Raw genomic sequence first — 24,972 nt, forward strand, 5'->3', positions numbered from 1 at the left:
CCTCCTAACCCAACCCGTTCCACCATTCCAGCATCTGACAATCTTGCACCATCTTCCTCCCGCGAGGCGAAATCCCCGCCGCCTTCTCCACCGAAGAGCCCCGAATCCATCAAACGGGAGTGGGAATCGCAATCCCGCTCTCTCTGCTCTCCTTCAGAGCTTCTAATTTTGCAGTCATCAGTGATGCAAATAAATTCAGAGCTCTAAGAAACACGCTTCTTCCCAATTTCCAGCACCTCCAGCCTCCAGAGACGAACAGATCCCTCTTTTCCCGGTCTTACTCTAGGACAACGCACAACGGGAGAGGGGGAAGAGCTGGTGGTGATGCCTCCAGACAGCATCCGTAAAACCCAATCCCGGCTGCACCGGTTCCAGGTGGGATCAGCTGGGCTGAAACCACCAGGGGTAAGAGGGGCAAAGCCCCAACTGGAGAACCTCAAAGCCAGTTTTGCTTTGCTCCCTTCAGATTCAAAGTCCACGACCAAACCAAACCCATCCAACCAAGGCACCACAAAAAGTTGGGTGAGATTGAGACCTCACCTCAACCTCTGTGCTCAGTGTTGGGGTCCTCAGGACAGGGAGGATGTGGAGCTGTTGGAGCGAGGCCAGAGGAGGCCACGGAGATGATCCAAAGGCTGGAGAACCTCCCGCATGAGGGCAGGCTGGGAGAGTTGGGGTTGTTCAGCCAGGAGAAGGCTTCATGTAGACCTTACCGCAGCTTCCAGGATGGAAAAGACCTCCAGGAAAAGCTGGGGAGGGGCTCTTGATCAGGGAGAGCAGGGATAGGATGAGGGGAAAGGTCCCAACCCATTCCACGATGGCTCAGCTGAGAGGGCACACAACCCCTTCCACAGCAGGAGATGTGTCGCCCCTGCTAGCGACCACATGAAGTCCCTCTGGTGGGTCTCTTCCAAGCTGGTTATTCTATGATTCCATGATTCGATGATTCCAGCTCGTCTTCAGCCTGGAGGATGATAGGCACGACGTTGTACCGTCTGCCTCCAAGGGTCAGATGCAACCAGGGATTGAGAAGAGACGTTGGAGCCACTTACGCCCACTCAAAAGCCTTGAAAAAACGGGAAAAAAATTAAGAAAAAAACCACTCTTGTTTTCATTGCAGGGATTGCGGATACAGAAATTTCCCTTGGACCCCTCCAGGGATGGAGCAGCCACCACTTATTGAGGCGACCTGGGCCAGGGCGTCCCCAGCCTCACAGGAGTGCGCTTCTCTCCAAGATCTCATCTCCATCTCCCCTCTTCCAGCTCAAAACCATTCTCCTCACCCTCTCCCTGCCTTCCCCGACCAAGAGCCCCTCCCCAGCTTTCCTGGAGCCCCTTTCCCTACTGGAAGCTGCTTTAAGGTGTCCGTGGAGCCTTCTCTTTTCCAGGCTGAACAACCCCAGCTCTCCCAGCCAGTCCTCGTAGAGGAGCTGCTCCAGCCCTCAGATCATCTCCAGGGCCTCCTCTAGACTCGCTCCAACAGCTCCACATCCTGAAGATTCCAGAGCTGGACGCAGGGCTCCAGGTGGGGTCCCACCAGAGCAGAGAATCCCCTCTCACCGCTTCTCCTTCTGCCTGTCTCGGCTCAAGAACCAGCTCTGAGGAGCCGCTTTAGCTCAGCGCCCACTTTCCATCAAGCACGACCCGTCACGGCGAGGACCAATCCAACTGGGAGCTCTCTGGAGCTCAAGGAAGAGGAGCTAGCTGGTCCTTTCAGTGAAATCGCGTCCCTGAGGTCCCTTCCAACACAAACCATCCCATGAATCTACAACCAGCATCTTCTTATCGATCTTCCCTAGAGAAGGCGGGCAACGCCACGATGCCTCTACCCACTTTAGAAGATTCCCACCGCTGCAGCCATTCCCACGCTCTCCATCATCATTCCACAGCTCGAAGAAGCTCTAGAAGAGCTTCAACAGCCCTGAGAAGTCACGGATGCCCCATCCTTGGAGGTGCCGCCCAGGACAGTTTGGCTTTCAGCCCAGAAGCTCACATGGTCAGCCCCGTGTGGATCTTCTCCTCCACCAGCCCCCCAAGTCCTTCTCCTCAGGGCTGCTCCAAATCCATCCTCCACCCAGCCTGGATGGGTGTTTGGGATGGCGACGTTGGAACGTGTGACATCGCTTTCCCTTTTTGGAAGATCCAGAGCTGGAAGGTTGGGTCTCAACGCAATCCTGCATCAACATCTGAGCATCTCCAGGAGGAAGGAGGCTCATTGCCACGAAAGCGTGGAGATCAATGGACTTTTGTGTCCCTACCCTTCTCTCCTTTCAATAGGAGAAAGGATCATTCAGAGGTTGACATGGTAACCAACTGCAACGTGCGGGGATGACACTGCACAAAGGGACAGCCCCAACCGAGGAGAAGACGCGCTCAAGTCCGCAATGCGGCCCCCACGCTCTGAGCAGAGGCTGCTGGACCTCCCACTCCAAAGAGTGGGATCAGCAGGGCCAGGGAGGGGATTCCACCCCTCAGGTCCACTTTGGTGAGACCCCACCTGGAGCCCCACGTCCAATTCTGGAGTTGTCAGGACAGCAAGGACTCCAGAGGAGGCCACCGAGATGATCTGAGGGCTGGGGCACCTCCCACGTAGCCTGGGGCTCTCCAGCCTGGAGAAGAGAAGGCTCCGTGGAGACCTTAGAGCAGCTTCCAGTGCTGAAAGGGGCTCCAGGGAAGCTGGGAGCAGACCTTTCAGCAAAGCCTGGTGTGATCGGACGAGGAGCAATGGCTTTAAACTAAGGGAGAGGGGGTTGAGATGAGATGTTAGGAGGAATTTTGTTCCTGGGAGAGTGGGGAGACCCAGTTTGCCCCGAGAAGCGGTGGCTGCTCCATCCCTGGAGGGTTTCAAGGCTGGGTTGGATGGGGCTTGGAGCCCCTGATCCAGAGGGAGGTGCCCCTGCAAGGGCTGGAACTGGATGGGCTTTGAGGTCCCTTCCAACCCAACCCATTCCGTGGTTCTACGAATCCAACGCGAAGGATATTCCGCGCTGGATATTTTACAGGGAAGATCAGCAGCGGCAGCTGGGAAGGATTGCTCCTCAGCCTGTGGTAATCAAAGGCTTCCAAAAATAGAATAAAAGTAAATAAACAAACAAATAAAACACCCAGAAGCGATAAAACCGTGCTCGGGTAGCAATTTGTCTGTGCGATTCCTACACCGTATCTGCATCCGCTCCCTATTGTGTCGGGGACGTGCTCCTCTTCTCCTCCCTTGGCATTTTTCCTACCTGGAGACCTTATCGCACAGAGGTTTTTCCTCCCTGCCAAGGTCCTGGATTTGCCTCACGCTCGCTTTTCATCTCTGAATTTGTGCAATTTGGCTGCGGGTAAAGGGTAATCACGGTTGAGGTCCTGGGGGCCACCTCCCCTCCTCCCCCTCCGTGCCTGGAGACCCATATCCAGCTCTGGAGTCCTCAGGAGGAGAACATGGAGATGTTGGAGAAAGTCTAGAAGAGACCACGGAGATGATCCGAGGGCTGGAGCACCTCCCGTGTGAGGACAGGCCGAGGGATTTGGGGAAAAGACGGCTCCGTGGAGACCTTAAAGCAGATTCCAGTACGGAAAGAGGCTCCAGGAAAGCCGGGGAGGGGCTCTTGGTGAGGGAGTGCAGGGGTGGGATGAGGGTCTGTTGATACTCTGTGGGCTACCAGGATGCTGATGCTCTCTGGGCCACCACGAGCAGGATCCCAATGCTCTCTGGACCACAACAAGCGGGATGCTGATGAGTTCTGGACCACTCTGAGTAAGATGATGATGATGCTGCTCTCTGGACCACAGCAAGTGGGATGCTGATGAGTTCTGGACTACCATGAGCAGGATGCTGATGCTCTGTGGACCGCTATGAGTAAGATGATGATGCTGCTGCTCTCTGGACCACAACAAGCAGGATGCTGATGCGTCCTGGACCACAGCAAGTGGGATGCTGATGAGTTCTAGACTACCACAAGCAGGACGCTGATGCTCTCTGGACCACTCTGAGTAAGATGATGCTGATGCTGCTCTCTGGACCACAGCAAGCGGGATGCTGATGAGTTCTAGACCACAGCAAGAGGGATGCTGATACATCCTGGACCACAGCAAGCGGGATGCTGATGAGTTCTGGACTACCACAAGGAGGATGCTGATGCTCTCTGGACCACTCTGAGTAAGATGCTGCTGCCCTCTGGACCCCAGCAAGCAGGATGCTGATGAGTTCTAGACTACCACAAGCAGGATCCTGATGCTGTCTGGGCCACCACGAGTGGGTTCCTGATGAGTTCTGGACTACCATGAGCAGGATCCTGATGCTCTGTGGACTGCTACGAGTAAGATGCTGCTGCTGCTCTCTGGACCACAGCAAGCGGGATGCTGATGCATCCTGGACCACAGCAAGCGGGATGCTGATGAGTTCTGGACCACTCTGAGTAAGATGCTGATGCTCTCTGGACTACCACGAGCAGGATGCTGATGCTCTCTGGACCACTCTGAGTAAGATGCTGATGATGATGCTCTCTGGACCACAGCAAGCGGGATGCTGATACATCCTGGACCACAGCAAGTGGGATCCTGATGCTCTCTGGACCTCTATGAGTAAGATGCTGCTGCTGCTGCTCTCTGGACCACAGCAAGTGGGATGCTGATGAGTTCTGGACCACAGCAAGTGGGATGCTGATGAGTTCTGGACCACAGCAAGTGGGATGCTGATGAGTTCTAAACCACAGCAAGCGGGATGCTGATGCATCCTGGACCACAGCAAGCGGGATGCTGATGAGTTCTGGACCACTCTGAGTAAGATGCTGATGCTCTCTGGACTACCACGAGCAGGATGCTGCTGCTCTCTGGACCACTATGAGTAAGATGCTGCTGCTGCTGCTCTCTGGACCACAGCAAGCGGGATGCTGCTGCTCTCTGGACCACTATGAGTAAGATGCTGCTGCTCTTTGGACCACAGCAAGCAGGATGCTGATGAGTTCTGGACCACAGCACGCGGGATGCTGATGAGTTCTGGACCACAAGAAGTGGGATGCTGATACATTCTGGACCACAGCACGCGGGATGCTGCTGCTCTCTGGACCACTATGAGTAAGATGCTGCTGCTCTCTGGACCACAGCACGCGGGATGCTGCTGCTCTCTGGACCACGGCGAGCAGGATGCTGCCCCTCTCCGTATCCCCAGGACGGGGATGCAGCTTGCCCCGCCTCTCCCCGCACCGGGGCTGCATTTGCAGGGCGGGGCGGCTCTCCTCCCCCTCCCCCTCCCCCTCCTCCTTCCTCCCCTCCTCCTCCTCCTCCTCCTCCTCCTCCTCCTGGGCCGCCGAGCGGAGCCGGGGCGGCCCCTGCGGTAGCGGCTCTGCCCGGCGCCGCTTCCCCCGCCGTTCCCCGGCCGGGCTGGAGCTGCGAGCGGGCATGGACGGCGGGGGAACGGCGGGGAGGGGGCAGCCGCCCCTCTAGGCTCGCTGCGAGGGAGGTGAGTGGCGGGGGAGGGATGCGGGGCGGCAGGGGAGGCTCCCCCGGCATCCCCGCCGGGATGCGCCGCTCCCTCTGCTCGGCGCCCCGCTCGGCTTCTCCCCCTCCGCCGCCTCGTTTTCCGCGTCCTCCTCCTTTTTTCTGCTTTTAACAGCTCGGGGAATAAGATTTGGAGCCGCTCTAGGCGAAGGGCTTTGCCATTTATCCCCCCCCCCCCCCCCCCTTCAACGTTTTCCTCCGATTTTAGCATCGCGGAGGGTCGGGAAATCAGACAAGGAGCCCTCGAAGCGATGGATTTGGGGTTTATCAACCCCCCAAGTGCTCGTCCTTCTCCTTTTTGGCTTTTTCACGTCGTGTCGGGGCAGGATAATGAGGAAGGGAGCCGGTCTGAGCGATGGTTTTGTGATTAATTAGCCGCCCCCGATATTCGTTCTCTGCTTTTCTGCCTTTTCGCGTCGCGTAGGATCAGAAAATCAGGCAAGGAGCCCCTCGAAGCGATGGGTTTGGGATTTATTAACCCCCCCGAGCGTTTTTCCTTTTCATTTCTGCCTTTTAACGTTGTGCCAGGTGAGAATCGTGAGGAAAGGAGCCCCTGGAAGGGATGGCGCTGAGATTTATTCAATTTATTCCATGTCTCTCCCCTGCTCCTCTGGCTTTTCGCATCGCGTAGGGTGGGAAAAATCACCCCCAGAGCCCCTGGAAGCGACGGGTTTGTGGTTTCTCATCCCCCCCACCCCCCGAGAGTTTGGGATAAATTGCAGTGTCATTGTCGGCTGTGCCACCCGCCGCTCGGCTCCTACCTCTGCGCCCCAAAACGAAGCCAGGTGGGACCCACCCTTCGCGTCGAGCCCGGCGACTGCGGCTGGAGATGCCGGACGAGGGGTTCGTGGGGCATCAAGGGCCCTGGGAGTCATCGGATGCTTCCATCTCGCTTTTTTCTACCTTTTTTCCTTCTTTTTTTTTGGTAGCACGAGCCGCATGGCAACGGGCACCTGCGTGCTTTGTAAGCCGATTTTTTAGGGTCTGGAGCGTGGCGTGTCCTTTCCGCAAAGGGTGGAGGGGTGTGAAGAGCTAAAGCGATGGGTAAGAGCAAAACCAAAGGAGCTCAGAGGCTCTCGGGGTGGAATCGCGGCGGCGTTGTCATTGAGCCCCGCTTTAAGGTGATGCTGCAACCCAAAGAGGGGGGAAAAGACCGCAGAGCCGGCACAACGCGCCCCGAGAGGAGGAATTCTCCTCCGACCGCACGCTGGGAGCGACGCGGCAGGAGAATCGGGGGGCCTCGCCACCCAGAAAATGGCTTGAAAGCATTGAGAGCCCCAAAATCCCCTCTGGGAGCTGAATATTTCGCTTTTTCCTGGAGGTAAAGGAGTGAAAACTCTTCCTACGAAGCAGGATGGGTAGTTGATGTATTTTTTTATCCAAAAAAAAAAAAAAAAGGGGGGGGGAATGGAGGGTGGTTGCAATTAATACTCGATTTTTGTCGCACCTGGATGCTCATAATTCACAGGCAACCGGTCGTTATTATCTTCTCCACCGAGACCTTTATATAATCGAGGAGGAGATGCTGTTTTTTACTCTCCTGTGTGGTTTCCTGGGTTGGAAATCGAGGCTTTCCGGGTCGGTTAGCCAATCTTGCCAGGTTGGTAGCCCAGCCCTGGCCGGCCGGTAACCCCGATGACTCCGAGGCTGCTGGCGTTGCAGCATTTTCCCCTCTGCTCCCAACCAGCTCCTCGGATGCCACCTCCAAGGATTCGTCTCCAGCGCAGTGTCTGCTCGCTGCGTTTGCCACGAGAGGGCTCTTTCCCTGCCGGCTTTTGGGGAGGGGATGGAGTTGGAAGACGTTGGATCCCGGCTTTCCCGGTGGGAATCATCTCATCGCCCACCTGGGCTTGGCGTGGATGCTCCTAGGGCTGGGAGAACCTGCTTGTAGGGATGGGTTTGGAAGGGGATTGGGTTGGTGTTGGAACAGAGAGACCTGAGGGTGTTGGTCGAGAGCGTATGATGAATGTGAGCCAGCCGGTGGCCCGGGTAGCCGAGAAACCCAACAGCCTCCGGGCTCGGAGCAGCCACGGCGCGGCCAGCAAGAGCAGGGAAGGGGTGGTCCTCCTGGATTCGGCGCTGGCGAGGCCACATCTCAAATCCTGGGTTGAGTTCTGGGCCAAGAAGGACACTGGAGCACGTCTGGAGGAGGGGAACGGAGTGGGGGGAGGCTCTGGAGAAGCGGAGAAGAGGCTGAGGGACCTGGGGCTGTTTAGTCTGGAGAAAAGGAGGCTGAGGGGAGACCTCATCAGCCTCTGCAGCTCCTGGAATGGAGGCTGGAGTGAGGTGGGTGCTGGAGTGAGGTGGGTGCTGGACTCTTCTCCCAAGGAACAAGGGATGGGATGAAGGGAACTGGCCTCAGGTTGCGTGGGTGAGGTTCAGATTGGATCTTGGTGAGAATTTCATCCCCCAAAGGGTTGCCAAGCACTGGAAGAGGCTGCCCAGGGCAGTGGTGGAGGCTCCATCCCTAGAGGGGCTTCCAAAACCATGTAGGCACAGCGCTTTGGGACACGGTTGAGTAGGAACGGTGGAGTCTGGCTGATGGTTGCACTGGATGAGCGAAGAGGTCTTCTCCAACCTCCGTGATTCTGTGATTTTAAATTCAAGCTCTTCCCATCTTTTTTCCACCCAGCTCTGCTCACCAGTTCTGCTCGGTGGGCGTTGGGAGTGGGTTTTCCTCCAGGCTGTCAATGAAATGGTGCGGTGACAGCTTCTTGGCCCATCAGCGCGATCAAACATATGAGGTTACTCCCTTCATTGCTTGACTCCGTATTAAATCATAGAATCCTGGAAGGGGTTGGGTTGGAAAGGACCTCAAAGCCCATCCAGTTCCCATGGGCAGGGACACCTCCCGCTGGATCAGGGGCTCCAAGCTCCATCCAACCTGGCCTTGAACCCCTCCAGGGATGGGGCAGCCCTGATTTCTCTGGAAAAGCTGGGCCAGAAGGTCCAGTAGGAGGTGTTCCTGTCCATGGCTTCGAGGTCCCTTCCAACCCAACCCGTTGGGTGATTCTCTTAATTATCCGCTAGCGCTGGGTGTGATTTTTTTTTCTCAGCAACTTTTGAGCTTTCACCAACACGCGGGGCAGGGTTTTACGCTCAGAAGAAGCCGTTGGAGATACGCCTACGCGCAGCATTTTGCAGGCAGCCTGGGGCTCGTGTTACGCGTCTAAAGGACACGAACCAGCTTCCCAGCAGGAACCAGCAGCTGTGGCTGCACCGGCCAGCACGGGGCTCGGGGACGCTGTTTGTCACACCGGGGTGAGTTTATGGTCATGTAGGTCCGTGACCTCCTGTCCGGGCTTGGCTCGCCACCAGGAGCGTGTGGCAAAAGCGATGTTTTCCATCATTATTTATTAGGCTGAGATAGAAAAGCCCAACCCGCAGCGCATCAGCCCAACGCCACCCTTGAAGAGCTCTTGCGTGCCACCAATAATGGAACGGACCTCAAATCCCACCCAGTTCCACACGCACCCCACCCCACCCCAAGGTCCCACTGGATCGGGTTGCTCCAAGCCCCGTTCGTAGCGTCCCACCATAGGTGGAAAGGGACCCGAAAGCCCATCCGGTTCCACACCTTCCACCCCACGGTGCTCCGAGCCCCATCCAACCTGGTCTTGAAGACCTCCGTGGCTTTGCTGGGCAACTTGGGCCACCACCCTCACAGGAAAACATCTTTTTCCATATGAATCACCCTCTGGGAGCCTTGGATCCACTACCCTGTTGTGCCTGGAAGGAACAAAGGTTGATCTCTAGGAGAAGACCCTGCGCTTCAAGGCCACCATCACTTGGCTGGAGGTCTGTGAAGGTTGCAGAGCAGCTGAGAATCCCTCAGGAGCTGTGAAATTCAGTAGCGAAAGGGCAGCGAGGCTCCCTCTGAGGGCTTGCAGGTGTTTCTTGGTCAGGGAGGGCAGGGATAGGAGGAGGAGAATGGGTTTGAGCTGAAAGAGGGGAGATTGAGATGAGATCTTGGGGAGAAATGGTCTCCTGTGAGGTAGGGAGACCCTGACCCAGGTTGCCCAGAGCAGGGGTGGCTGCTCCATCCCTGGAGGGGTTCAAGGCCAGGTTGGATGCGGCTTGGAGCCCCTGATCCAGCGGGAGGTGACCCTGCCCATGGGAACTGGATGGGCTTTGAGATCCCTTCCAACCCAAGCCGCTTCTTGGTGACCACCACCTCCTTCTTGATCTTTCCCTAGAGAAAGGGCTGCCAGGTGGGCGATGCCGTGAGGTCTTTCAGGAACGGGGATTCTGCCCGGCGCTTTAGGCTTATTGGAGCTGCAGATTTTGCTGTGACGGCGCATTTTCCCTCTATTCTTATTTCGTTCCATCGTGAGACGCGATGCGTACGAGCGGCACTAAACCAGGTCAGCACCATGAAGTTGTCTCTCCGCCTGCTTAGCGCCAGATTCCACATTTTGGTGAGCCCAAGTTGTATGTTATTAAGGGTTTTTTCTTATCCAAGGTGTGATCTAGGGTGGCAAGGTCCTCCACGGGGGTCGGGACAATCTCAAATCCGGGCTGGGTGGAGAACGGCTTGGGAGCATCTGTGAGGGAAGGGTCTTGGGGTGCCGGGGGAGAAGCTCCACATGAATCATAGAAGAATTTGGGTTGGAAGGGACCTTAAAGATCATCTAGTTCCAACCCTCCTGCCACGGGCAGGGACATCCCACCGGATCAGGCCGTCTCCGCCTGGAACTGGATGGGTTTTGAGGCCCCTTCCAATCCAACCCATTCCACGATTCTGAATTGGTCTGATTTAAGGTGGATTTTTGGGTAGAGGACAAATCTGAGAACGTTTCCCTCCCAGGCTGAGCTGCCCGAGCCCCGATGAGCCCTGAAACGGTGAGAGTTGTAGTTGTAGGTCCAATTCTTCCTTGTAAAACCCAACTCCGTAATCCTCGAGTCCCCTTGAAGAGCAGGACGCCGGAGGGCTGGATGTCTCCGCACGTGGGTTCCCCTTGGTTTGGTGTCTCCAAGGGACATTTGCATGAGAATGAGTCAGGCAGCTTTTTGTGTGGTGGGGATGCCGCTGCCGAAAGGATTTGGCTTTATTTGTGGATTAATGAGAAGAAAGAGGAGGTTGGGGCTGCTGAAAGAGGAGGTTGGGGCTGCTTCATGGTCTCTTGGCTGAGGGCTTGACCTGTTGTTGGCTGGGATGTGTAGGAAAGGGACCTTTGGCTCCGAGCGTTGTGCGACACCGGGAACGCCGTTGCCTTTTCGTGCCGTTTCTTTACCTTTTGGCTCCGATTCCCTTTGCCTGGAGCTGTTGGAGCGTGTCACGATTCCATAATTCCATGATTGTATGCCTAATTCTGTGATTTTTACGCCACCTCCCCTATTTCAAGGTAGCTGAAGGGTCTCCTCGACCTGTGACTTGTGGCCCTTGTGGAGGTTTTGTTCTCATTCTGAAGCCTGGGATTCATTTCTTTCCTCCGATTCTGCTCTTTTTTTTTTTTTTTTCACGTTCCTCCTTGAGTCACCGCACCGGAGATCTGAATTGCAAATTAATTTCCCAGCAGAGGAGAAAAGAAGGGAGTTCCCCAACGCCCTGACTAATCATTCCTGAGCTGAGGAAACCAGCAGAGCTATTAAAGGAGCTGGGATGGAGAAACCAAATAAAACCTGCGTTAATGGACCCAAATATCGACGTTCTGAAATAAAATGCCCCTTCTAGGAATATTTTTATCCTAGCGCTGGGCTTTCTGCAGCTCCTCAACCCCTTCCAGTTGGCCAATGCCACCATTTCTTCCCCTGAATTTCCAATTTAGCCCCCACACCTCGCTAATTAGCAGCACTGGGAGCACTGATTGGGGAGTTCGTTGGCAGCCGTACAGGTTTCGGGTGAGCGTTTGGCTTCGTCGGGTGGAAAAGTGGAGGATGCGGAAAAGTTGGAGGTGCCGTGAATTGTTCAAATGGCATTTAGGGGTCCGCATCCTCCTCCGTTGCTTAATTAGAAACGCAATCTGCTCGGGGGCCACGGGTTTCTGTGTTCATTATATATTTAAACGCTGCTTCAGTGGTGCCTTTAGCGTAAAATCGTGGAATGGAAGGGTTGGGTTGGGTGAGAAGAGACCTCAAAGCCCGTCCAAGGATGGGATGTCATCAAGAGGGACCTGGGCAGGCTGGAGAAATGGGGCTGGGAGAACCTCAGGAGGTTCAACGAGGCCAAGAGGGACCTGGATGGGTTGAGAAATGGGGCTGTGAGAACCTCAGGAGGCTCAACGAGGCCAAGAGGGACCTGGATGGGTTGAGAAATGGGGCTGTGAGAACCTCAGGAGGCTCAACGAGGCCAAGAGGGACCTGGACGAGGCGCAGAAGTGAGGCCGTGAGAACCTCGGGAGGTTCAACGAGGCCAAGGACAAGGTCCTACACCCTGGTTGGGGCGACCCCTCGGTTCCGATCCAGGCTGGGGCGTGTTGAGATGGAGAGCAGCCCCGAGAAGGTGCACTTGGGGTGCTGGTTGACGAGAAGCTCCACGTGAGCTGGTGACGTGCGCTCACAGCCCAGAAAGCCAACCGAGTCCATCAAGAGAAGCGTGGCCAGCAGGACCACGGTTTTTGGTGGTTTCTGTGTTCTTTTGGTGGTTCCTGTGTGTTTTCGTTGGAGGATGGCTTCTGCGATGGTTTTCGCTGTTTTCTGGGGGGGGGTTGGTGGGTTTTGTGTTGGTTTTTTACCCTTTTTTGGGGGGGTTGTTGGGTTTTCTTGCACGTTTCATGGCGGGGGGTGGGTTTTGTGGGTCACTTTTGCCGTTTCCCGGGTTCTTCTGGTGGTTTCTGTGCACGTTCGCCGCGTAGGGTAGATTTTTTGTGTTGGGTTTTGATGTTTTTGAGGGGGGGTTGGTGGGTTTTCTCCGTGTTTGGTGCGAGGGGGCGGTTTTTCTGTCATTTTTTGAGTTTTTTGGTGGGGTTTTGCATAGGGTGGGGGTTTTCTTGTTGCTTTTTTTGCTGTTTTCTGGGGCTTTTTGTGATTTTTCGTGCGTCTGCGTGCGGCGTTGGTGATTTTTTCAGCCGTCTCGGCAGCTGCCCTAGATAAGCTGCTGCTTAACTTTGCAGCTCTGGCAACCAGAGGCGAGGCTGCATCTTTCCCCGGGGGGACCTGGAAGCTGCTGACGGCCGGGCACGGATCCTGACTTTTACGGAGGGAGGAGCTCCGATTGGCTCTTCCAACTCCCTAAAAGCCTCGCCGGGCTCTGGTTCCACTGCAGAAACCTCCAAATGACTTCGGGAGCCGAGTTCAGCTGTGTCAGCGTGCGGCGCGAGGTGGATCAGCCCCGATGGAGCCGGGAATAATTAACCTTGGGTGCAGAGCGGTGCTAACGCGGCTGCACTGGAGTGAATTAAAGCAACTCTGAGCTCAAAGTAGATGTTCTCCAGCTTGCTTGGAGCTCGGTTTCTCTGATCCTGTGCTCCACTGATGAAGAAGCCTCCCCCGTTGCTGACAACAGGAGATCCCCTTCCCACTCAGGCTTCCCTGCCCCAATTAGCGATGAATTAACGCTGCTCGGATGTCCTTGTGTCCTTTAGGAAGTCTCCGTGCTCCAGCAGCGCTGGCTTGAAGGGCTATTTGGGCTGTTTCTGCGTTGATGGTGGGAGAAGAGGGAAGACCTTTAAGAGAGAAGACCTTCGGGTCGTTGAGGTGGTGACCATGAGGTGGTTGTGGGTGGACGTAGATCTCGCTAACTGCTTTGGGATGGGGTGGGTTCTCTGCTTGCTGTGGTGCTGGGAGATCATAAGGTCAACTACGGAGCGTCAAGGTGGATCTCCAAAGCTTCGTTTGTTCTCCTGGAGACACCGGAGCGTCCGCGCTCGCTGCTCAGCGTGGTTCATGGAAGCAACGAAAGCTCTTAGAGGAGCACGAAAGCGGCTCTCCAAACGCCTGGTTAAATTCAAATACGCTTTGAGGTGTCGAAAAGTCTCTTTTTGTCCAAACGCACCTGGACAAAGGCAAAAATCGTGATGGAGCGAGAAGAATGTGAAGTTAGAAGCAGCCCTGAAAGTCTTGGCAGCTTGATGAGAAAGGATGATGTTCCAGGGAGGAGCGAGGAGTGACGAGCGTGATGCTGGGATTTAGAGCAGACGCGTCGTGATCCCCCAGGGCTGACACATCCGACTGAATCAGCTGCTTTTCAACATCCCCAATCCTCTTGAACTGACCTTATTCTCCGAGGGATGATCCTCCCCGGGCTGGAGCTCGTGAGCCTTGTGCTGAAGCAGGGAAAGGAGGACAACATCGGGCTGCTTTTCACAACTTGATGTCATGGAATGGGTTGGGTTGGAAGGGATCTCAAAGCTCATCCAGTTCCCATGGGCAGTTCCCATGGGACATGGGAACTGGATGAGCTTTGAGATCCCTTCCAACCCAACCCCTTCCATGATTCCAAGTGGCAGACGCGGAGTTGGGAAGGCAGAGCGCCTTCTCTTGAAGGAGACGTATCCTCAAGACGTTCCATAGAGGTCAGAGGTTTTCTTTGGTCCTGTTGGGGTTTTCTTCTTAAGCCGACGGCTTTGCGGTATTAACTAATTGGCTTCAACTTTGAGGTGTTTAAAGCTGGGTTGAGACCAGGTTGGAAGGTTGGGTTGGAAGGGACCTCAAAGATGGATCTAGTTCCACCCCCTTGCCGTGCGCAGGGACACCTCCTGCTGGATCAGGGGCTCCAAGCCCCATCCAACCTGGCCTTGAACCCCTCCAGGGATGGGGCAGCCTCGGGACGACCTGGGCCAGGGCCTCCCCACCCTCACGGATCCTCTTGGATCCTTGGATCTCATCTCAACCTCCTCTCTTTCACCTAAAAATCCCTTTTGTGACCCTGAGAGGGTTAGGAATAGTTTTAGGGAAGGAACGAAGCCTCCAAGACCACAGAGCATTAAAGATGAATTAATCCGTTGCGTTTCTCCAGCCGGAATTCTTGAACGTTGAGGAAAAAGCTTCAAGTTTTGAGGTTGCCGAGGTCACTCCAGCATCAGACACGCTTTAGTTTCTAAATTAGAGCTTTGTGGAAGAGCATAACAACATTTTAAATGAATATAGAAGCAATGAGATGGACTTTTTGGATTGTTATCTTCCAGCCCTTGGATTTCCATCACGCTTTTCCCAAAGCGGAACATCTCGTAGTGCTTTGCGAAGCGTTTAATTACCAGGAATGCTGACGCTGCTGTTCTCTGCCCTGGCTTTTAAAGGCAGTGATGGAGACAACAATATTCATTATGCTCTAAGTAGCAACGTTTGGAAACCTTTCAGCTTTCAAGAGCAACCGTAGCCTCTGGAAGGTCAAAAATCCTGGAGATCCATGGTTGAGGTCAACCAGACCTTAACGTTCCTCAGCCGGTTGAAGTTGTTTTAATTAGGAGAGGTGGGTTATGATGCAGTCTGGTTGTCTTGCATGGTTTTTTTTCCTTCCATGCTCTCCAAAGCGAGGATGAAGGTGGTGGTCATGTCAGTGCGGCAGGTGGTTTGTCCTCCGAACCCCCTCTAAAAAAATGTTTGGCTTTAGGATGCTGGGAAGAAATTCTTTATGACGAAGGTGGTGAGAAACTGGCCCAGACTGCCCGGAGAAGCGGTGGAGGCTCCAACCCTGGAGGTGTTCGAGACCAGGCTGGACGGGGCTCAGAGCAACCCGATCCAGCAGGAGGTGATGCAGCCCGTGGCCGGGGGTGGATCTGGATGGGCTTGAAGGTCTCTTCCGGCTCAAACCGCCCCTTGATTCTAATCAAAACCCACAAGGGGAGGTTTTAAAACCCAAAGCAAAACGGAGCTTGCGGTTTAGGGGTTTGGTTGTTGGGGTTTATTGTTCTGGGTTCATTTCTTCGTCTGGTTTTTCAACCTGCCTCCGATTGGATTATAACACCTCACGCCGTCTTCTGCTGCTGGGGCGCGTCGTCTGCGCCGCGGGAGGCGTCGGCAGAGGAAGACAATTTATGAGGGTCAATTAACTCCGGGTTCGTAGCTTCTCTTGATTTCGGCGAGCAATGTTTCTGTAGGAAGAGACCCATTTTCCACGCGACCCACTTGCTACGTCCTGAACCCAAGGTGGTTTTCTTCTCCCTCTCGTTCTTTCGTTAGTGGCTCGGTCTCCAAATACCATCATTTCGTTGTCAGCGTAATGACAGACCTGCCCGCGTGCGCGCCGAGGGTGCAATTTGATGCTCGTTAGACGTTGTTGAAGGATGGCAACGGTGGTGGCACGCGATTCATAATGCGATGATTGTCTGCCAGCCCCGTCAGGTTGGCTGTCATCGACGCTAAAACGCTTTGGGTTGGTTAAAGAGTGGAAACGGAGTCGGTGACACCTCGTGTCGAGCATCTCGCGGTGAAATGCTTGAGAGAAGTAGGTGGACGCTTCATGGCTTGGTGATTCGGTTCATAAAAATCCCACTTTCCGCTCTTTTAGTAGCATGAGACGATGCGGAAACGATTTCTTCTCAAGGAGGCGGCCCCGCGACTCCGTGTAGCCCAACCCGAGGCCGGTTCGGTGACTCAAAGCGGAGAGCGCTCCAACCTGAGTCATCGGCGGCGTCTCCTGCAGCCGCTCCTTCTGTTCCTCTCAGCGGGTTCCCGCAGGGGCTGGTTGCTCTGTGGTCACAGCGCACGTGGGACGGAGCCCTCGCCGACGTTTTTAGAAGGTGACGGGAATTGTTGAGAAACGCCTTCGGAGAAGAGGCACTGAGAGATGGAGAACGTTCTTCTCCTTGGTAGGACGAGAGAAAACGGCCTCAAGTTGAACCCAGGGAGGTTTGGGTTGGAGATTGGGGATAACTTTATGGAAAGAGCGGCGAAGCATGAGAAGAGGCTGCCCAGGGCAGTGGTGGAGCCTCCATCCCCGGAGGTGTCGTGGCCCTTCAGGTCATGGTTTAGTTGATCCTGTGGTGTTGGGCCAACAGTTGGACTGGATGAGCTTAGAGGTCTTCTCCAATTTCTTTAGAGGAAGAGTGCTGAAGCGTTGGAAGAGGCTGCCCAGGGCAGTGGTGGAGCCTCCATCCCTGGAGGGCTTTCAAAGCCAGGCAGATGAGGTGCTTGGGGATCCGGGTGAGTGGTGGACACGTTCAGCTGAACTCCCTCATCTCTGAGGTCTCTTCCAACCGAGTGATTCTGTCGTTCTCTCAGGTTTGCCTTGACTGTTCTTTCCCAACAGCTTTTACGGGGTTTAATTAGCTGCACAACGAGCTTTCTCCTTTGAATCCTTCCTGTAAGCAACCCGTTTCCACCGCCGCTCCCTCCGAACCCTGCTTGCCTCTAATGGCTCCATCTTTTCCCTCCTGCTAGGATTAACGGTCGCCCAATTATTCCAGACGGGGCCGCCTCGCGATAGTGTAATTCCCTCGTTTTGTCGTTAGCAAATATTAATGCCGTTTTAATGGATTAACGGCCATCTGGGCGATAAGGAACGAGGACCAAACCCACCCCGCTCGAACGGCCGCTCCGCTAAAGAATAATTAAATGTTACTAACGTGAGAGCACGGCACTAAAATTAACAATTGTAGAGGCAGCGGCGAAGGCGGCACAATTACTCTTACAAACGATGTTGCGGGGCGATGGCGATTCGCAACGGAAAGTTGTGTTGATGGGAATTAACCACGACTGCGCCGACGAAAAGCAGGTTTGGGGCTGGCACCTCAAAACCAGAGCCAGGACGGATGGGCTTGGGCTTGGGGTTGTCCAGCCTGGGGAAAAGGAGGCTCCAGGGAGACCTTAGAGCAGCTTCCAGGAGGGAAAGGAGCTCCAGGAGAGCTGGAGAGGGGCTCTCCATCAGCGAGCGCAGGGATGGGATAAGGAGGAACGGTTTTAAGCGGAAAGAGAGGAGTTGAGATGAGAGCGTAAGAAGAAACGCTCTTCCATGAAGGTTGGGAGATACTGGACCAGGTTTCCCAGGGAAGCGGTGGCTGCCCCATCCCTGGAGGGGTTCGAGGCCAGGTTGGATGGAGCTCAGAGCCCCCTGATCCAGCGGGAGGTGTCCCTGCCCATGGCAGGGGTGGAGCTGGATGGGCTTGGAGGTCCCTTTCAACCCATTCTGCGGTGATTCATTCTTCACCTCCTGCCTAGATCCAACCTTGTCACCTCGCTGAGGGGACAGGGAGGTTGGTTGGGAACGTGTTGATGGTAGAATCGTAGGACGCGTGCTCGAAAATCCGTTGTAAACGGATTCCTCGCGACCAATGAAATCTATTGACGTGGATTTCTTGCTTGTTTTCTCTTTTCTCCCATCCAGGTCTGGGTATTTTCTTACGATGGAAAGGCTGGTTGTCTACCTACTGGTTATTAGCACAGCTGTGAAGGCCATGATGTGTCCCAAACGATGCATGTGCCAAAACCTCTCGCCGTCCTTCACCATCCTCTGCACCAAGACGGGGCTTCTCTTCGTGCCTCCCAGCATCGACCGGAGGACGGCGGAGCTGAGGCTGATGGACAACTTCATCACCACGCTGAGGAGAAAGGATTTTGCCAACATGACCAACCTGATCCATCTGACGCTCTCGAGGAATACAATCAGTCAAATCATGCCTTACGCATTTTTTGATCTCAAAGGCCTTCACGCCTTACACTTGGACAGTAATCGACTGACGTACATCAACGAAGACCACTTCAAAGGTTTAATTAACCTCCGGCATCTAATACTAAGTAACAACCAATTAAACTATATTTCTCCTGGGTCGTTGGATGACTTTATCGAGACGATCGAAGACCTGGATCTGTCCTACAACAACTTAGTTAACGTTCCTTGGGAAACCATCGCCAAGCTTACTAACGTCAACACAGTCAGTTTGGATCATAACCTCATCGAGTTCGTGCCAGAGGGAATCTTCTCCAACCTCCACAAACTCGCCCGGCTGGACATGACCTCCAATAAGTTGAAAAAGATCCCTCCCGACCCTTTGTTTTCCAGAATCCCCGTGTACGCCAAGTCGAAAGGATCCCCCATCACGTCCTTGGTGCTCAGCTTTGGGGGGAATCCTCTGCACTGCAACTGCGAACTCGTCTGGTTGAGGCGTCTCACCAGAGAAGACGACCTAGAAACCTGCGCTTCTCCCCCGGAACTGATGGGCAAATACTTCTGGTCTATCAAAGAGGAGGAATTTGTCTGCGAGCCGCCCATGATCACGCACCGAACCCCGAAGGTAGCGGTGACGGAAGGGCAAAGCGTCTCTTTGAAGTGCAAAGCCGTTGGGGATCCAGACCCTTACGTCCGCTGGATCTCGCCCGACGGCAAATTGGTCTCCAACACATCTAGGACGGTTTCTTACGAGAACGGGACGCTGGATATTTCGGTTACGACTTTGTCCGACAAGGGCACGTTCACCTGCATCGCGTCCAACGCCGCAGGAGAGTCGACGGCTCCGGTTGAGCTCCTCATTAACCCTTACCCCAACCTGGCCAACAGCACCGACTGTGATAAAGACCACGAGAACGGCCCCTCGGATATTCTTATATCGGCAAAGTCGAGTTTTCCGAATGAAACGAAGGCTCAGCAAGAGAAGGTTGTGGTGGCCGAGCTGACGTCATCTTCTGCTCTTATCCAGTGGCCTTCTCAGCATCAGCTCCCCGGGATTCGGATGTACCAGATCCAGTACAACAGCTCCGCTGACGACATCCTCGTGTACAGGTAACCCCGCTCGCCTTCCTGGGCTCGTTCCTCGACAAACTCAGTCACGGGAGTGGAAGGGATGGAATGTTTGGACGTATTCGATGTCGTGTGGTCTAGTTTGGAAGAGGTCACGGGAGAGGAGGGGTTGAGGAGGCAACGGCTGCCTTCAACTCACTCGTTAAAGTCCCCCTGTTGGAGAGAGGCGATTAAAACCAAGAGCAGATCCTCCTGAGGGTCTCAAAAGTCTTTTCGGCCATAATTAAGTTTCGTCACTCCGGTTTAATGGACCGAGTGAAGACGATGAGCGATATCTTGGTTGCTACGTTTAAAGAAACGGAGGCAGAGGTTTTGGTTGCCTTTCATGCTGATGAAGTGTTGTTATCCGAGGCAGGGACACCTCCCGCTGGACCAGGGGCTCCAAGCCCCATCCAGCCTGGCCTTGAACCCCTCCAGGGATGGGGCAGCCACTCCTGCTCTGGGCAACGTGGTCCAGGGTCTCCCCACCCTCACGGGAACAAATTCCTTCCTAAGATCTCACCTCAATCTCCTCTCTTTCAGCTCAAAACCGTTCCCCTTGTCCTGTCCCTGCCCTTCCCTGATCAAGAGCCCCTCCCCAGCTTTCCTGGAGGTCCTTTCCGTGCTGGAAGCTGCTCTAAGGTCTCCATGGAACCTTCTCTTCTCCAGGCTGAACAACCCCAACTCTCCCAGCTTGTCCTCAAACGGGAGGTTCTCCAGCCCTCGGATCATCTCCGTGGCCTCCTCTGGCCTCGCTCCAGCATCTCCACGTCCTCCCTGTGCTGAGGACTCCAGAGCTGGACCCAGGGCTCCACGTGGGGTCTCGGGAGAGCAGAGGGGCAGGATCCCCTCCCTCCCTGCTGGTCCCACTCCTTGGACGCACCCAGGATGCAGTTTTGGTTTTCTGGGCTGCGAGAACACGTTGCCATCTCTAAAAAACAACAAACCTGCCCTTTGGGGCTCACATCCATCGCTTTAGGAAGCAGCGTTCCCCAAGGAGAGGGATGTAGGATGGCTGCTCCGCTGGGATTCCTCTTCCAAATCCCAAGCAAAGGCTCCTAAACTACAGAACTGGGCATGAAAATTGTATGAAGCCCTTGAAACAGGCGTGTCGCTTGGGATTCTCAGAAGTCTCCTGGTAGAAGAACTCATTCCAGGAGGCTATTTGAGGCAGGATGGCATCCATCCTCCGGTTGTCATGGCTACGAGCTAGGAAGGATGCAGGGAGGGTAAGCGAGGGTCTCTGCAGAGTGGGTGGGAGGATGCCTGGTTGGTATCTGACAGGGATGCTGAGGAGCTGCCTGGAAGACGAAGCCTCGTTTCGGTGTCAGCTGCGAGAACGTTTGTGCCATCGCTGCTGGGAAGAGCCGCAAAGCCGCGGAGCGAAGGGAAACGTGACGCCGAGGTGGATTGGCAGCTGCGGTCGGGGCTCCAGAAGGGATTTTGTTCAGTGCTCCTGCTGGAGGAAACCACCTGAGAAGCAGGGAGAGGCAGTGGGTGCCTCGCAGGCACGGGTGGAGCTCCGGGAGAGGTGTCGAACGGGACTTTCCACCCTTCGCCATGGGTCAAGCAAGTTGGTGGCCTTTTTCTGATCACAGAAGTTCGTTCCTGGGGAGCCGAGTCCAGAGGAGGCCACGGAGATGATCCAAGAGCTGGGATACCTCCCACGTGAGGACAGCCTGAGAGAGCTGGAGTTCTTCAGCCTGGAGAAGAGAAGACTCTGAGGAGACCTTAGAGCAGCTTCCAGTATGGAAAGGGTCCTCCAGGGAAGCTCCGGAGGGGCTCTTGATGAGGGAATGCAGGGACGAGACGAGGGGAACGGCTTTGAGCTGAAAGAGGGGAGGAGATTGAGATGAGATCGGAGGAGATTGAGATGAGATCGTAGGAAGGAAGGTTGTCCTGGGAGGGTGGGGAGACCCTGGCCCCAGGTGTCCACATGGCTTCCCTTGGCCAAGAACGTGTTCCCCCATCCTCTCGCGTCACGTGTGTGTTCCACCACCGAAGTTTCACGCGGGTGCTTGACCCACGCGACGGGTTTTTAGCTCCTCAACCCTCTCGGGGTGAAATCCCGCCTGCCGCTGAGGTTCTTCCATCGTCCTGCGCTGAACTAATTCAAGAATTCTTGAGCAGACGTCGCGTGGCCGATTCCAACTGCTCTTAACGCAACAGATGTAACCGTCGCTATATCGATCTGGCAAGATAGCACCTTCTCCCCAAGAGTGACAGCTCTGCCCTTTACCCAACGGCACCGCGTAGACCAGATTAAAAACGATCTGCTTCCCCATTTCTGAGTTTTTCTCTCAAGGGAGAAAACAAGGACACGTTATCAGCGATTTCACGCGTCATAGAATGGGTTGGGTTGGGTTGAGTTGGGTTGGGTTGGGAGGGATCTCAAAGCCAACTCGCTTCCAGCCTCTCCATAGGCAGGGACACCTCCGCTGGATCCGGTTGCTCCATCCCACCTGGCCTTGAGCACCTCCAGGGATGGGGCAACCACCTTTTTTTGTGTGGGCAGCATCATTATCGAGACAGAAGATGCCACGAGCAACCTGATCCCGTGGAAGGTGTGAAGCTCATGGGGCAGCTTGGCGGTCCCTCCCAACCCAAACCGCTCCCTGGTTCTATTTCGAGCTGCTCGGCTCGGTTGGTTGGTGTCGACAACGTCGCTTGGGAATCTTTCCAACCTCACGGAATGATGTTTTGTCAGAAGCTTTGTGAGCAGATTTCACAGCTGAGTCTTCACCGGAGGGTTTTGCTTGTTCCTGGCTGACTGCGGGTGGCAGGAGACATGCTGGCACGGAATTACGGCTCTTGATGAAGGGATAGGATGAGTGGGAACGGTTTTGAGCTGCAAGAGGGGAGATTGAGCTGAGATCTTGGGGAGAAATGTTTTGCTGTGAGAGCAGGGCGACCCTGGCCCAGGTTGCCCCCTCCCATGGGTTTTAAGGTCCCTTCCAACCCAACCCGTTCCTTGAGTCGATGGTCTCTGATGTAAATGAAGGTGGTTTGGGGAAAAGTTGGATGGGCTGTTATTATAAAATAACACAAGAACATTTCTAAGAATCAGAAAAGACCAACCTCCCCGAGAAGAACGGCCAAGTGAAAGGTTTTTGTTCCCTGGAGACCTGAGGATCTCCCGGCCAACGTGACTGGTTTCTCTGTTGCTGTTGTGAAATGTCTTTCAGGCAAACTAATTAAGGAAATTACTTTGATTGCTGCGAGCTTCGGGTTTGAGAAGGAATAATTCCACTGGGAGGCTGATAAGCTCTACCGCGCTTAGAATCACGGGGCTCCTAAACCGTGGGGTTTTCAAGGATTGTCCGGCATCCTGAATATCTTTCATAGCACGATCATAGACTCATTGGATGGTTTAGGTTGGAAGGGACCTCAAAGTCCATCCAGTTCCACCCCCTGGATCAAGTTGCTCCAAGCCCCATCCAGCCTGGCCTTGAGTCATAGAATAGTTTGGGTTGGAAGGGACCTTAAAGACCATCTAGGTCCAACCCCCCTAGTTCCAACGCGTCCTACTAGAACATGAGTCAACCCTGTTTGAAATGTTATTTAGGTCGACCTCGGTGCCAATGGAGATGTTTGTTTGGAAGATGCTGCTCTCTGAGCTGTGGCCTATGGGGTCTGGTGGGACAATCAATCTTTCGGATGATAGACTCGCTCCCAACGCTTACCCACGTGCTTTCTGGCCCTTCCTACAAGTCGTAGAAACCTGGAACGGGTCGAGTTGGGAAGGGATCTTAAAGATCAAACAGTTCCAGCCCTGCTGATTGAGTAGAAATGATGAATAAGACCAAATATATCTGGTTTCTATCAGCTCTTCTGGTAATTCTGGGCGATTTTCAGCTCCGTGAAGCCTTGATAACGCGGGAGAGACGGATTCTTCCTAGGTTTAAAGCTTTATTTGCAATCGTGCTGGGAGAAGGAGCTATTTTGGCAGCTTTTGGAAGCTTGGAGGCGAACGAGGCAGGGCGGCTCACGACTGAGTAGGCAACGTGCCTAGAGCGATGGCAGGAGTTCACCTCCGCGCCGACACCGCCGGGACGTTTCCTGCTGCCGTCGGCCTTCCCCGCGCCGGATCGATTGCACTCACGGCCCAAAATGATCGCGTAGCGGTTAAATTCCTTGGCAAACGAGCACGACCGCGAGGGGAGAAGGTGGAACAAAGGCAGAGCCGTAGTGCCGGGATGTGGGGAACGGTGAGGGCTTGGCCTCCAGGGAAGGGGGACGGTTTTGAGCTGAAAGAGGGGAGATTGAGATGAGATCTTAGGAAGAAATGTTCTCCGGGGAAGGTGGGGAGACCGAGGTTGCCCAGGGGAGCCACGGCTGCCCCATCCCTGGAGGTGTTCAAGGCCAGGTTGGATGGGGGGGGTTGGAAGTGGATCATCTTGAAGGTCCCTTCCAAGCCAAATGATTCTATGAATCTACGAATGATGGAATAGTTTGGGTTGGAAGGTATCTCGAAGATGATCCAGTTCCGAACCCCCCGCCATGGGCTGCGACGCCTCCCACTGGATCAGGGGCTCCAAGCCCCATCCAACCTGGCCTTGAACATCTCCAGGGACGGGGTGATGCCTGCGGATGGGGTGATCCCTGCGGAGTAACCTAAGGAACAATGGATGTTTGCTGCTTGCTCGGGTCCCTGAGCTCCCCTCCCGCTCCCCTAGTTTCCTCTTTTGACCGACACTCAAGAGCTCTCCCTAGGTTCGATCAACTCAAACGTTTACTGTGCTCGTTTTCTCTTCCAGGATGATCCCAGCTCCTAGTAAATCCTTCTTCTTGACTGATCTGGTTGCAGGACGCGAGTACGACCTCTGCGTTCTCGCCGTTTACGACGACGGGCTGACCTCTCTGACCGCAACCAGAGTGCTCGGCTGCGTGCACTTCACCACCCAGGAGGAGTACAAGCAGTGCCGCTCCCTCCATGCCCAGTTCCTTGGAGGCACCATGATCATCATTATCGGGGGGATCATCGTGGCGTCGGTCCTCGTCTTCATCTTCATCCTCCTCATGAAATACAAAGTCTACAACAACCACCACAAGAACAAACCCGCCAAAGTCAACAACGTCTGCTCGCAAACCAACGGCAGCCAGAGCGGCTCCATGGCTCGTTCCACCTCCAAGCTGGCCGAGCGGCGCGCGAGCTCGCCCCACGAGTGCTCGGGCTCTTCCCTCCGAGGCAAAACTGTGGTCGAGTTGGACGGCGACAAAGCGACTCCGACCGCCCCGACGTTTTTAACGACCGACGCGTTACCTTAACGAGACGGATCCGGCTGCGCCGAGGCGGCGTTCGCTCCAACCGTCGCGACGCGACGGGTTGTATTTTAAGCTTCACTACTATCGTCTATTTTTAAGATCAGATGGTTTCAAAGAATATTTTTTTAATCTGTATACAGTTCTTGCATTCTTAACGATTTTCTTTCGATATATTAAATCTAAGTGTGTGATTTCCAAGGTTTTTTTACCGGTTCTTTTCTAGCGGAGCCCGGCTGGGGCTCGGTCCAATGGGTTTGTCTTTGAAATGCTCTATTTTTGTTCGGTTGGGTGCCGACCAGCAGCAGAACTGGCCTCTCAGGATCCTCACCCCTTCCCCTTCTCACTCTCAGCAGCTTCAACACCTCGTGTCTTCAAGGAATAATTTGTTATTAAACGTTCCCGACTTCTTACGAGCTCGTTGCTGTGCGGTGGGTTTGTTGTACGCGCGCCGGGCCCCGCCAGGAGGAGGAAAACCAGCGGAGGGTTCCCGCAGGAGAAATAAAGGCGCTTCGAAAACAAACGAGGAGGCGAAGCGGGAAGTATTTTAGCGTATTCTCTCCGGTTATTCAGGGGCTCAGACGCTGGAGCTCCGAGAATTTGATTTGAGGGGCTTCCTCGGGGGGTGGCAGGGC

The 24,972-nt window shown here is 54.7% G+C and overlaps 1 protein-coding gene across 2 annotated transcripts; it reads left to right on the forward strand.

The window, feature by feature from the left end:
- The first annotated feature begins 5,316 nt into the window (after nucleotides 1-5,316).
- Nucleotides 5,317-24,724, forward strand: LOC138734531 (leucine-rich repeat and fibronectin type III domain-containing protein 1-like protein). 2 transcript variants are annotated; one of them, XM_069882245.1, is made up of 3 exons: nucleotides 5,317-5,446; nucleotides 17,687-19,078; nucleotides 23,883-24,724. In XM_069882245.1, the coding sequence occupies exons 2-3, from the start codon at nucleotides 17,706-17,708 to the stop codon at nucleotides 24,436-24,438; spliced, it is 1,929 nt and encodes a 642-aa protein (XP_069738346.1). In that variant the 5' UTR covers nucleotides 5,317-5,446; nucleotides 17,687-17,705; the 3' UTR covers nucleotides 24,439-24,724. The 2 variants fall into 2 exon arrangements, with proteins under 2 accessions (XP_069738346.1, XP_069738347.1); XM_069882246.1 differs by having other exon boundaries at nucleotides 23,833-24,425.
- The last annotated feature ends 248 nt before the right edge of the window (nucleotides 24,725-24,972 follow it).

The sequence above is a fragment of the Phaenicophaeus curvirostris genome, unplaced genomic scaffold (genome assembly GCF_032191515.1).
Source record: "Phaenicophaeus curvirostris isolate KB17595 unplaced genomic scaffold, BPBGC_Pcur_1.0 scaffold_93, whole genome shotgun sequence".
NCBI lineage: Eukaryota > Metazoa > Chordata > Aves > Cuculiformes > Cuculidae > Phaenicophaeus > Phaenicophaeus curvirostris.

Bases quoted from the DNA above. Each gene is read 5' to 3' on its own strand.
- LOC138734531 (XM_069882245.1), top strand. From the start codon at position 17,706: ATGGAAAGGCTGGTTGTCTACCTACTGGTTATTAGCACAGCTGTGAAG. The intron at 19,079-23,882 runs GTAACCCCGCTC...ATCTGGTTGCAG, and splicing joins GACGACATCCTCGTGTACAG to GACGCGAGTACGACCTCTGC.